At 36.8% G+C, this 14,000-nt stretch overlaps 1 protein-coding gene across 5 annotated transcripts in view; it reads left to right on the forward strand.

The window, feature by feature from the left end:
* Nucleotides 1-1,081: 1,081 nt before the first annotated feature.
* The window catches only part of CBFA2T2 (CBFA2/RUNX1 partner transcriptional co-repressor 2), an 86,817-nt gene continuing 73,898 nt past the window's right edge, over nucleotides 1,082-14,000 (forward strand). For 2 of the 5 annotated variants that reach the window (XM_058176297.1, XM_058176299.1), the window contains exon 1: nucleotides 1,082-1,215. Coding sequence is in view for 1 of the 5 variants with exons in the window: in XM_058176300.1 (XP_058032283.1) it covers nucleotides 1,188-1,215 (28 nt within the window). In the remaining 4 variants the exon portion in view is untranslated. The other 3 variants (XM_058176300.1, XM_058176302.1, XM_058176303.1) reach the window with 3 other exon arrangements.

The raw sequence follows: 14,000 nt of genomic DNA on the forward strand, positions 1-14,000 counted from the left end.
GTCCTCGTTTTACCTAGCTTATAAAGGATGGAAGGCTGAGTCAACCTTGGGCCTGGTGGGACTTGAACTTGCAGTAATTGCAAGCAGCTGCTGTTAATAACAGACTGCATTAGCCTGTTGAGCCACCAGAGGCCCTTAAGTAGCCATAATAAAGCAGAATTCTATTATCATTTCAAAAACCGGTGACTTTCAGAAAAGTATTGAATTTCAATAATTCCCTACTAATGGGAATTAAGGGAAGGAAGACAACTTTTTCACATAACAGCAGTTGTTTATATATTCCTTTCTCTGGACTCTCTTCAGGCGTCTCATGGCCGGTTATCTGCAGAAGCTTGTGATAATAAACATGGTTAACCTTTATGACAAAGTTTGGTGATATATTTTAAAGATAAACCTATCTTGAAAAACCAATGAAATGATAGCTCAATAGAGGAACAGAGGCAGAAATAATATAGAAATAATAGGGGTAGTCCTCTTTGAGTCAAGCTGTATTCCTGTTGTCTTTGTGGACCTGTCCTTTTAGTTTGCCTATCCCTTTAACCCCACCCACCACCTCTTTCCAGTCTAGCCAACAGTCCTGATATTTCCTTGTGGTCTCCTATCCAAGTACTAACCAAGTCCCAACCTGTTTTATTATTATTTTTTGCAAATTTATATAGCCACCTATCTCACATATGTGACGCAAGTTAAAAATAATAACAAAACAGCAAATACTCAAAAGGATAACCAGTAATAAAATATTAAACATTGAGCTTTCACGGCCATGTTAGGAGTTAATTTCATTTCATTAAGGAGTTAAATTTCGACGACTAAAAACGCCTAAAGTTCGTAATCCTTCCTGAGGAAGAAAGTTCCACTGAACTCAAGACAACCAAACTCCTCAGAACAAAACGCGGGTCCAAGAACATGAATCTGTCGCCCCTTTTGCAACTGCGAAGCCCACCCTCTCAACACCCCCGCCCCTGCCCCCCCCGAAAAAACCTTCCATAGCGCAACTCCAACCGCTCCCCCCCCCGACAGACCGCGGTGGGAGGAGCAAAGTGGCGTCACGGGAGGGGGTGGGGTCTAGGCAAAGGCCTAGCGCGGGGCCGGGAGCGTCCGTGTTTTCTTGCTGGCGCTCGTGTCCGTCGGCTCGGCTGGAGAGGACGAAACAAAAGGAAGAAGTCCTTGCCTTGCCCGGATCGGCGATGGTGGGCATTCCGGGAGCTTCGCAGTGTAAGATCCTCCTCCGCTCTAGCAGCGATGCTGCCTCCTTTCTTGTCCCTTCCCTTCCATCTCTCCTGCTTATCCTCTCACTTAGCGCTTCCCACGTCCTTCGGACCGCAAGCCAGAGCAACGCCGAGCTCTGTGGAGGCTTGGAAGGCTGCAGTCCCAGGAAGGGGCTTAATTCTCCGTAGACGTGGCTGCGGCAGGCTGCGGTGCTTGTCTCCCTCTGGCATTCCCCAGGCAATGTACGCGCATCTTCCCTCCTGTATTGCGGGTTTCACTCCCCCCACCCCACTTTTCCTTTGCTACATTTTTACCTCTGGTTGGAATAACGTTGTCTATCTTTCCTTACCCCTCTTCGTCGCGTCCTCCGTTCTCTTGTTACTTCTTCCCTCCCCTGCCTTCCGAATAGTTTCCACGTTCATTTATAACAGCCTTTCCCAACTTGGTGGCCTGTGGAGGTGTGCACGATACTTCCCTTTCATCCTCAACTGAGGATAATGGGCCTTGTAGTCCCAACACATCTGGGAGCTATTTAGTTAGGGAAGTCTGGTCTGTAGGACCCAGCTTGTATCATGTAAGCGGCGCCGCCTTCTCTCCTAAATGGTAGTTTCTTATTTTCTGCAAACCCATTTAGGGTTTTTGCTTTTTGGTACTTCTCATCGGAGGAACCTTTTCCTCCTTCGGTCGTTCACCAAAAACAGTTTTTGTAGAAGTCTTTATTTTCTTCTTTTGTCTGTAGATTGGTTTGCCTAATATTTTGGATTGTGCTGGTATATGTTTCTGCGATAGCATTTGGAAATCAGAAAGAAACAAGGTCAATGAAGAACTTGATATTTAGAACTGATTTGCTATAATATACACCAGGCATTGACTCTGCATTTTTCACTCTGACAGTTAAATAACTGCAATTCTCAATAGTGCTGGAATAGTAAAAGGATGCCTGCTTTGTGGAATAATCAGCTTTATTAAATAAATATGTAAGAAGCATTTGTGTTAGCATTACAGACCTGTATTCCTTTTGGAACAGAGATCACTATTAGGAATGCCTTGAAACATTAAAAATTCTTCATTTCCGTTAGAGAAATGTTGCTGTTGGGTCCAGTGTTACTAGTTTTGAACAATTCAGGTAAATGTGATCTTGAATATTCCCATCTTGTTTTTTGAGAATGATAGCATATTGAAGCTTTAAAAAACCTGTCCTCAGATTTAGATTTACATGTTTCCCCTTTAATAATGGCATTGTGTGGTGTGGGGGTATATGTGTTTCAAATTTATCTTTTTCCGTGCTATTTTCTCAGTGGAGGGAAGTTATGAGTTTTTGTACATTTTAAGAATGGAAAATAAATCATGAATAAATGACCATATTTTAAGTTGGATTGTATATAAATCCAACAGCAGTCGGGTTAACAATTCTTTATTAGTACCATAGATTAGAATCAGCATGTTACTCCAGTGAAACCATAGTAGAAAGACAATTTGTTTTGTTTTTGAGGGAGGAGAGTGTGTACTATCATACAATTCAACCCAGATAGCTTTAAAAATTATTTTAAAAACAAATTGTTAATCATCTTATATTCAGTAATCTTTAACAGCATTGTGCTCAAATGATTGTAAAATGTATCCATCATTGTTCTATAGTGTGATTTATTCCAGCATTATAACCTGGAATCATTCAGTGTTCAAAGCTGCTCATGTTGCCAACTGGTTGAGGATGATGAATTCTGTAGCCTAAGATTGTTGGAAGATGCCTGGCTAGAGGAAAATGATTTATACCAAAGTTTTGATCTTACAACATGTATAGTGTCACAATCCTTTGTGGTACTCTGAGACAGCAATTTTTATTTATGCAAGACTGAGCGAATCAAAATAGCGGACTATTTTACTAATTTTATTTGTTCAGTTCAGACATTTGTATGTTGCATTTTAAGGCAAAACTCTTAAGGCAGCATAAAACAAGGTCATAATACATCAAGGATCAATAATCCTACAGTTTAAATTGTATGTTACTTTTGAAACAGTGCTGAATTTACTCATTAAGTGTCAGCAGAATAGCCCCACACATATCCCTCAAATATGGGGGATATTGGCTTTCTTTCTCTTGTGCCTACCAGTCTAGTCATCTGATACAAAGATTGCCTTATGAACTGAAAAGCTGTCATTACTTGATCTTGTAACATATAGCAAGTCAATTTCAGAAATTTAAATTTGGCCTGGAAAATCTGCATAAATAATCAGTATAGCATGTTATCATTGGGTTCACAATTATGTCTGCATTTTATGAAAAGGTTAAAAGATTGCAATATTTATGTTGCAGCCCAATAATCTAGATATATGCAACATTAGATAATCCTTGCTAGATCAAACCAGGTCTGTACAATCCAGCATTCTGTTTACACAGAGGCTAACCACATGTTTTTGAGTGATACACAAGTAAAATATGGGAGGAGTTGCATTCTGGTAGCTAAATTGAAAAGCATACTATCTTCAGTAATGTACCGTAAGTGATACTGAACTATTATGATTAGTAATCTTCCCTAGTTTTCCCAGAATGCATGTTAATCTGACCTGTTTATATATATTTAATTTAATTTTAAAAACTAGCATTACATTTGTTGTTTTTCTTAGTTTAGTGACTATTCCTAGTTGATCTTTTATTAGATAATTAGGGATTTTACATTTTAATCCTAGGAAAGTTCTCAGATAAATGTTATCCTATAATTCTGTTATCACTATTTACCTTGATTTGCTTCCTGAACATAGCAATTTAGGCAGAATTAACTTATCTGTATATTTTGTAAGATCCACTTCCCATGTATTAGTGATTTGGTGTTTTTTTCCCTTTTCCTTTCAATAGTAGTACTTTCTTCCTTCCACTTCCTTTAGTGGACACGGTTCTTCAAGTGATTCTCCAATGCACTTAAGTCATGATTATATCAAAGGTTGTGCTGAAGAACAGCTCATCCCTACATTATAGTATTCTAATTCTGTTCTAAAAATTATTAAGAGTACAGAGACATTATAGTACACTATTTGACATTCTGACCCATTCTAAAAATATTTCAAAAACAGCTCGGTTTTGAGTTTAAAACACTTCCAGACAGGTACAAACAACCTATTTTAAAATTGAGGCAACTCTTTGGAGTAAGAAATTGAATGTTTTCTGCTTTAAACTTGGAAGTTTATTTTGCTGTGGCCAAGAGGATAACAGTTTCATAAAAAAAAACCCACCCTACTTAATATGCCATTACCAGGATTCAGTATAAGGTTACATACTGGTATCTCTTTTTTGACATGAAATTCCTGAATAGAATTTATCAGCAGGTGTGTTTCTGTTCAGTTAGATGGCCATTGACCATCTTTCCTCACTACAAATGTTAAGAAGTATAGAACTAATTAAGATTAGTCTATTAGAGCTGTTTTGAATGGGCACCATGTTTGCTTTTTTGTACATTTAAGCAATGAAATCATATTATTAAAAACAATTACATTTCCATGCATTTAGGTAAATTTAGTCCTATTGTTTAATTCTCTCTTCCCCTCCTCACCTACATCATTCATACATGTCTTATTTATCATGATCTGCCAATTTCACATAGCATGTCATGCATCTTATAAAGTAGTTTTTATTCCATAAATGCATCAACAAATCTGCTCGCATTTGGGATATGCACTAAATTCTTTGTTTGATGCAGTAAAGTAACACAACTCTCCCTTTAGAAATTCTTATATACGTTCCTGAAAGTTCAACACACACACCATCTTGGCTTTCTGCATCCTATTTTGTTTTAAATGAAACCACATCTATTTGTCCCTCCCTTTTGTTGGGGTTTCCCAACATGTAGAAATGTTCTCATTCTTGTTGTTGCTTGTGGCATTGTAGGAGTGTTCCTTTTTTGTCCAGTATTCCTACCTTCTCCCCTCCCCTAAAGAGGATACTTTAAAGTAATCTTACTAATATTTCTATATTATTTTCCTATTACAGTAATAGTTTTCATAATAGCTTTATTTTTTTATTTAAAACTATTCTCTTTTTCTTTCATGATTCAGTGACTGAAAGCTAGAAGTATTTGATTAAATAACATTTCTGTGGTTAGTCATCTGACTTCTGAAGAAATTGGAGTCAAAAGACTGAATTTGAAACACTTTCCATTTCCTAGTTGTTACCTCCATCTCTGTTAATGTAACTTCAAAAGTATTTTTTTGTATTAAAAGAGACAAGTCATTTGAGGCTTGCCTACTCTCTAGTCCTGATCTTAGACAAGTGACTATTGTGATTTTGTTAATTATGATTAGCAGTAGTAGTATGATGCTGCCATAAATTTTTCATAAGTGAAATATACTCCCATGGGGGATCAAATAGAGAATTTTGTTAGATTTTAATGCAAAAGTTATTGTATTTGTATTGTAATCTTTCTTTGAGAATCCTAGATTCACAGTTGATCTTAATTGTACTAAAGTCATTTGAGAAAAAATATGATAGACACATAGTTACCAAATGAATTTCTGATCTGTGCAGTAAATTAAAGCTGGATTGCTCAAATCTACGTCCAGCGTTTTATTCTTTGTACCACTTTGACTGCTTACTATAGATAGCTGTAAAAAAAAGAAAGGTCCTCTCTAAAGATGACAATAAAGAAGGGTTCAAGAGCATTTAAGTAGTTTTCTTTTAATACTTGAATATTCATTATAGTCAATACTCATGTGATGCAATTGGCGCTTAAAAAGATACTGCCTCTGGGCTTGAAATCAAGCTAAAAAAACCTACCACCACTGATAAAAGACCCAATGAAAGTAAATAAAAACTGTTTCTCTTTGTGATGGTTGTGCACAGTTTGTTGGTCTGGCAATTCAATAAGAATTTACTTTATATTCTTGAGGTTTGGCACATTTTGTTTTCCTTTATTGAAGGCTAATACTATAGGATTCTTTTACTCAATTGTTTGAGCATAAAAGCAAATAAAAGGAACACTTGCCTGTTCATAATATTTGCATACTGTGTTTAAACTTTTTCTGTACTGTGAATATCTCAGGTTGGGAAACTAATAATAATGATCTCCAAACTAGTGCAGGGAAATACACAGAAGAAAAATTCAGTATCTGTATTTCACTACCATCCTGGGGGCATCAAGATTCATAGTGATGGATCCCAATGGTACCTTCCTGTTCCTGGAAATGAGGCTTTCTTAGTATTAGTTCTGACATAATTATCCATTTGTGAGTGCTGCCGGACAGCTCTTAACAACATATACACTGTAATTTGCTTTGTTGGATCAGACCAAAGTCCATTTAACCCTACTCCTTGTTTCCAACAGCAGCCAGCCAAATGCCTCTGCAACATTCACAGTAGGTAATAAATAGTAAATCTCCTTTGAGCTGAACTCTACTACTGATGACTTCATGGACATGTCCAAGTTGTTTTCTTGGCAACACCATGGAAAAGATTTGACACAGCTGTGGGAATCTTCCCCAACAGATGTTTATATATATAATAATATCCCCATCTCAGGACTGTACTACATGCATCTGATTTGTGTGAAAGTTTATGTGAAAATAAGTATGTTAGTCTTTTAAGACACCCTAGCTATTAAAAACAGATAAGTATTAGATAATATACATTAATAAATATTTTGGATGCAGCTCAAGATTGATTGGATTCTGCTGTTTTAACTGTTGGATGCTGAAAAAAGCTTTTGCTATAGTTCAGATTAACTTTCTAAAGCAAGTCATGTGCAGGTATGGATTTTGCCTATTTTATTAGATTGATCTTATTAAATTCCATTTTATTAAATGGATTGCAATTTACGATTCACAGCCAACAACAAGAATAATTGCAAATTGGCAAATTAATTTATGGGCAAATTGAGTTCTAGTGTAAAACCAATCAGGCCTGTCCACTTTCTCCATTACTGTTTAATTAATAGTCAAGCTTTTAGCAAATAGGTCATTTCATGATATTACTAGTACATTGAAGGAATATGTTATTTTTATATGCTTCTAATACTAGGCAATATTATTGCCTAATATTTTGGCAATATTTCATAATTATTCTGCTTCATTGTCTAACTTGAAAACGGTGATTTAGCAATTTGGTAAAATATCTCTATCGTAAAATTAAATTGGGATATCATAAGTCCCTTTTGTTCTCGTCTTTTCAAATTATTATTTGTAATAAGAAAAAATGAGCAATCTAGTAGCTTTGGAAAGAAACAGGTGGAAATAAAATTAAAGTGGATATTAAGTAAAGCTGTGTGTTTAAAAGGTAAATTCAAATCTCCTAGGCAAGTCTGACTCTTGATTTCATGGAGACACCCATATAGTTATCTTGGCAACAGTAAAGAAGCAGTTTGTCATTGCTTTCTTATGAAATATGTTTTGATTTCCTGGTTTTGGTTTGTACTCCTGCTTTACAGACAGATTCTGAATTGGCTTGACCATACTTAATTCGCAAGCGAAGACAAGATAATCAAGAGCTTATACCTACCACAGTAGGTAGTAGCCTCTAAAAATTAATTTCCAATACATTTTGTTGTATGATATCCTTTTTTCAATAAACTTTGATCAATATTATTTTGAAAGTTAACTAAGCTGATGGCTATAACCACGTTGACATAATACATTTTGTTAATTAGAGATAATCTATTATGTAAGAACAAAAAATACATACAGAAAGGTATCAGCTGGCCCAAAGACAGCATTCACTTCTTTCAGACAGTGTGGACGGGATATTAGAAGGTATTCTCCAAAACACCTGAAGGCAGGACAAGAAGCAATGGACAGAAACTAATCAAGGAGAAAAGCAACCTAGAACTAAGTAGAAATTTCCTAACATAACAATTAATCAGTGGAACAACTTGCCTCCACAAGTTGTGGATGCTCCAACACTGGAGGTTTTTAAGAAGAGATTGGACAACCATTTGTTTGAAATGCTATAGGGTTTCCTACCTGATCAGGAGGTTGGACTAGAAGACCTTCAAGTCCCTTCCAACTCTGTTATTCTGTTCTGTTAGATGGAACCCCAGCATGCGTACATGTATCTTATAATTTATGGTTTTACTAAGGCAGTTTAGTTGTTTTTTAAATGTATTCATTCACATCCAGAGCTTCTTAAATACATGGGTGACAATATAAATTGGATGGATAGATAGATAGATAGATAGATAGATAGATAGATAGATAGATAGATAGATAGATAGGTAGATAGGACGGGCCTATGGGAAGTCCATATCAAAGTAATAGTAATAGTGTAATAATAGTAATAATAGAAAGTAATAGTAATAATAGAAAGTAATAGTGTTCTCTTTAGATTGCTCTGCAGAAATAATACTTAATAATTATGACCAGTAGTCATCAATTGTCTTTTTCTCCACAGGTTTGTTTTCTTGTCTTTAGTCAAGTCCTAGTTTAATAAACTTAATTTCTAACCTGAAGTGGGGAGGGGCTTCTGACACACTTCTTCAGGTACTGTCATATATCACATCCAGGATCAGAGAGAGATTTAATTCCAAAACAAGGTCTTGAAATCATCATCAGAAGAAAGTTATTGCCTTATATTCTAGAACTGTGGACTAGCAGAGTGAAAACATCTTAATTGGCCTCTTAGAAACTGGATATCATATCAGATGAGCTTTGGTTTTATCCAGAAAAGCAACTAGTTATAGATGTTTCTGGGTTCTATCATATCGCAAGATCTCAAATGGACAGCTAACATCAAAAACATCATTAAAAAAGGACAACAAAGAATGTTCTTTCTGCGCCAACTCAGTAAGCTCAAACTGCCCAAGGAGCTGCTGATCCAGTTCTACAGAGGAATTATTGAGTCTGTCATTTGCACCTCTATAACTGTCTGGTTCGGTTCTGCAACCCAACAAGAAAAACACAGACTTCAGAGGATAATTAGAACTGCAGAAAAAATAATTGCTACCAACTTGCCTTCCATTGAGGACCTGTATACTGCACGAATCAAGAAGAGGGCCGTGAAAATATTTGCAGATCCCTCGCATCCTGGACATAAACTGTTTCAACTCCTACCCTCAAAACGACGCTATAGAGCACTGCACACCAGAACAACTAGACACAAGAACAGTTTTTTGCCGAAGGCCATCACTCTGCTAAACAAATAATTCCCTCAACACTGTCAGACTATTTACTGAATCTGCACTACTATTAATCGTTTCATAGTTCCCATCACCAATCTCTTTCCACTTATGACTGTATGACTATAACTTGTTGCTGGCAATCCTTATGATTTATATTGATATATTGATCATCAATTGTGTTGTAAATGTTGTACCTTGATGAACGTATCTTTTCTTTTATGTACACTGAGAGCATATGCACCAAGACAAATTCCTTGTGTGTCCAATCACACTTGGCCAATAAAATTCTATTCTATTCTATTCTATGTCCTCTGAAACCTGTTTTACTTACCGATAATGCCCAAATTGCCCTTGAATCTATTGTTGAGTTTCTTTCATTTGGTTCACTGGTCATATGGTTTCTTTTTGCTAGATACTTCTGTCATTGAACTCTATTATTTAAATTCAGAAAATTCTAATCCAGGATGGAAGGATGCTCTTGATCTTTCCTTGAACATGATTTACTTGTTGCTTCTATCCTCATTAAATAGCTGTGACTAGAATTAAACTTTTAGAAAGGGCTCAATGGGGAACAGTCGTTCTATTTTTGAAATTAGTGATTGCCATCATAAGATGATCTCACAAGATGCCAGACCTAAAATTCAACAAACATTTTAGAATTTTAATATTTTCCATTGCTTGGCTGGTTCCTTCTTAAGTAGCTAACAAAAGTAAATATTTAGTGTCCTTTACTTAATCTTTAATTGGTTTGAAATAACACTGCTGAAGAATCATGTTATTTGTTTAAATGTCAGTAATGATCTCAGCAGAATAATTTAAAGTTTGGACTTTATTTAAGCTGCCTAGGTGTACTGACACATTTATAAATCATTAGTGTTTCTTTTTGCTCTTTCCTTATGCTCATGTTCTTAAGAACAAATCCATTCCTCATTTGTAGCTGATGTATCTTATAAAATATTTCTATTTTTCATATTACTGGGTAAAGTCAGATTGCTCAGTAAGAATGGCCTGACCATAGTTTGTATCCACTCCAGTTGGCTATGTTCAAACATGCTAGTCCTAAACTGGCTTACAACAGACTAATCTGAAATTAAACTACATCGGAACAAGCTATGATATTTGAACTAAGCCTTGAACCATCACCATTTCCAAATATTGGAGATTTATGTATTAATAGTAACACTTTCCCATTGTTGATATGAGATACTTTGTTTTTCTTGCTGTTGTCAGTTATGGGACTGATTATTTAAACTTTACTAAAAGAATGATTAAAAGAGCTACAGTCATGTAGAATGGGGTCCCCAACCTTTTGGACCTCGGAGACCACTAAATCCATAATTTTAAATCCCACGGACCACTAATATGATTTGCCTAATGACCAGCTGGGTGGGCGTGGCTAGGTGGTCTTGTGACTGGGTGGGCATGGCCAACTCAATGTCACTCACATCAAGGGACACCTCGCCAGCCTCTACTCTCCCCTCCCCTGCCAGTCACTCCTTGCCTCCCCACCCAGGCTCCTTAGGGCCCCAACAGGAAGCAGTTGTTGTAACTAAGCAGCCACCATGAGAAACAGTTGCCAAAATAACTGGCTCAGTTCAAATTGGATCTGACCGAGAAGGAGGCTCAGCAGAACTCAGGACTACAAACATAGGCTTTCCAAGCAGAGGGAAGAACTGCAGGAGTGCATGTCAGGTACCGGCGCCTGGAGGCTCAGCGGTCTGAGATGGTCAGCCAGTTCCAGGCCATGATGCAGTCCCATTGGAACTAGGCCCTCTGGCTCCTTGTCACCAGGGGCACTTTCCTCCAGCTTTCACCCAAAGCCCTGCACCAGGAGGCTGAAGCAGACCCTGTTGTGGGGTCTGCTTCAGCCTTCTGGTTGAAACTGCACAAAAAGATCCTGAAGTGGGAGACTCTCTGCAGCGACACAAATGTTCATTGCATGTATCCGGCCCAGAGGCTATAGTTTGAGGACCCCTGATTTAGTGCAATATAAAAAAATGCAAATAATTTTTCTGCGGACCACCAAAATTTTCTCTCGGACCACCAGTGGTCTACGGACTACCAGTTGGTGACCACTGATGTGGAATGTCTGTTCTACTTCTTCCATCAGTCTCCACATAGGAAACCACTCAACCATATATGAAATAGCAATAGCACTTAGACTTATATACCACTTTACAGGCCTCTCTAAACAGTTTACAGAGTCAACATATTGCCCCCAACAATTTTCTAAGGAAAAGGTAGCCTTGCATTAATTAAGCTGATTATAAGAGAAAGAGGATTTATCTGTTGAGTGCGAAATATTCTAGATAATTCCTTTTTCTAAACAATTGACTTCAGTCTTTATTATGTAGAGATCTTTAAGTATCCAAGCAAACAGCCTTTCAATACTTAATGATATAACACCATTGAAGCAAAATTGGGCCTTCTTAACTCTTGGATAGAAATAATTGTATCCCCTCATGCAAACTGAATTACTGTTTTTTGTTTTAAAGAGCAAGCAATAGTGGAATTAGTTTTTCTTCTATGCTTTCATTTCTTCATCACTCTTAGAGCAATTACGTTAATATTTTCTTTTGTCTGTCATTTCCTCAGAATAACTTTTCTGCGTGTCCTGTACTCCCTAAGAGTCTTGTCCCTCTTCAGTTGTTAACATGGAGCATAAGGCATATAAAACTTTCCAGGGTTGGAAACTAAATTTATCTGATGACATCATTCTGGCATTTCAGTAACAGAAACAGTAACTTGCACTAAGCTTGCTTTATCTTTAGCCATGTTTTTTTGATTAAAGGCAAAGCTCTGTAAATATTTTTTAAATGATTGAATGTCGAAGCTATAGAAAACACATGGCAGGAGTCAGACACACTGAGCACCATGTGTGTTCAGCTGTAGCCTCATCTTTGAGCTTAGGAGTGCTAATGCAGATCTGAGAACTGTGGGTGATAGGTTTATCTGGGATGATTGGCAAGGATTTATAAAGCAAAGGGGGATTTTCTTACTGACCCCCTCCCCTCCTTTCCCCCCCTCCATTTCATTTTTTTTCCTCAGAAAAAGGAAATTGGGATCACATTAAAGTCTTAATTGGTTTGGCTCCAGAACGAGTTCAGGGGCTGCCAAACAGTTAATTTATTGTGTGAGTTTGGCCATGTGTTGAACAGCAAATTTGTCCTAAGCAAAACATGATCCTTGTTCTTTGTGTGTGTATGTATGTGTATGTAAGTATATATATATATATATATATATATATATATATATATATTTGTTTTCTGAGGTTTTCACGGGTGTTTGTATATAGGTCTTTGGTTGTTCGGGTTTTCTCCCGTGTAAAATTGGAAGTGTCTTGGCGACGTTTAAAGTCTCATTCGTCATCTTCAGGCTTCAGCCGTGCTTCTGGGAGCAATGTGTGATCGCAGCTGTTTCTTCCTTTAAAAGGAAGAAACAGCTGCGATCACACATTGCTCCCAGAAGCACGGCTGAAGCCTGAAGATGACGAATGAGACTTCGTCGAAACGTCGCCAAGACACTTCCAATTTTACACGGAGAAACCCAATAACCAAAGACCTATATATATATATATATATATATATATATATATATATATATATACATATACATATACACACCCACACACACACACATACATACATATATATATATATACACACACCCATACACATATGCACACATACAAAATCTGGTGATTAAGGAATCACTAGATTCCTTAAAAACCAAAGTGAATTGTGCATGACATAGGCCATTTAGGAAATGTATAAGGCAAGTCCTCTTTTACAAACAGTCAGATTCTGATAAAGTGGATTTCATATACTATTGGTGTCACTCACTGCAGGAGAGGCGTACCTCTGTGGATTGTTTTGAGTTATACTTTTGTTTGTCCATCTTTTTCCCTTATCAGAAGACTATCTTAGAGAAAGATTAAATCTCATAATTCAAAGGAAGGCAATGTTGATGCTATGTCACCATTTGAAACCATTTTTATTTCTAATGGGGCGTGATCTGTGTTTGGAATATTTCTTAAATGTCTGAAATATATTTTATGAAAATTATATTTATTGGCAAATCCTTTAATGTTAGAGGGATTGGTTTAGCAAAATAGAAACTGTGTAATATGTCCTGCTGGCTGCTTACCAGTAAAATCTACTTGGCATTGAAATAACACTTTTAAAGATCACTGAGAGTTGTCAGAATTATGAATTTTTAAAAGGCTTAAAACACTGTAGATCCTTATGGAAACTTGGTTTAGGGCCTGCAAACACACTTCATGTCAACTGCTGTATAGCTATTTAGAAGGCTGTGCACCTTAGCATTCCTACATTAGTGTATGATGCAAGTGTGTCATACATTAAATGTTGGATTTGAAATTTCAAAAATTCTACAGCTATAGTATTATGTAGTTGTATCCACTTAAAAAAAACCTCCCCTGCTGTACTGTATTATATGACATGATGTTGTAGGCTATGCTCCACAGCTGTATATCCCAAAAACATTTAGTCGTCATAGATATGGCTTACAGGATATCTCAGATCTAAAGTTACATAGCTTTATCACTCGAACTCAGTCTGTAGCTCGGTATAGAAACACTTCGACTTGAATTCAGATGAAATGTTTGCCTTACTGCTTTCACACCTATGGTATGCGTTGGAAGATTCCAGACACACATTAGGTGACAGGAAAAAG

The sequence above is a fragment of the Ahaetulla prasina genome, chromosome 3 (assembly GCF_028640845.1).
Source record: "Ahaetulla prasina isolate Xishuangbanna chromosome 3, ASM2864084v1, whole genome shotgun sequence".
Lineage (NCBI taxonomy): Eukaryota > Metazoa > Chordata > Lepidosauria > Squamata > Colubridae > Ahaetulla > Ahaetulla prasina.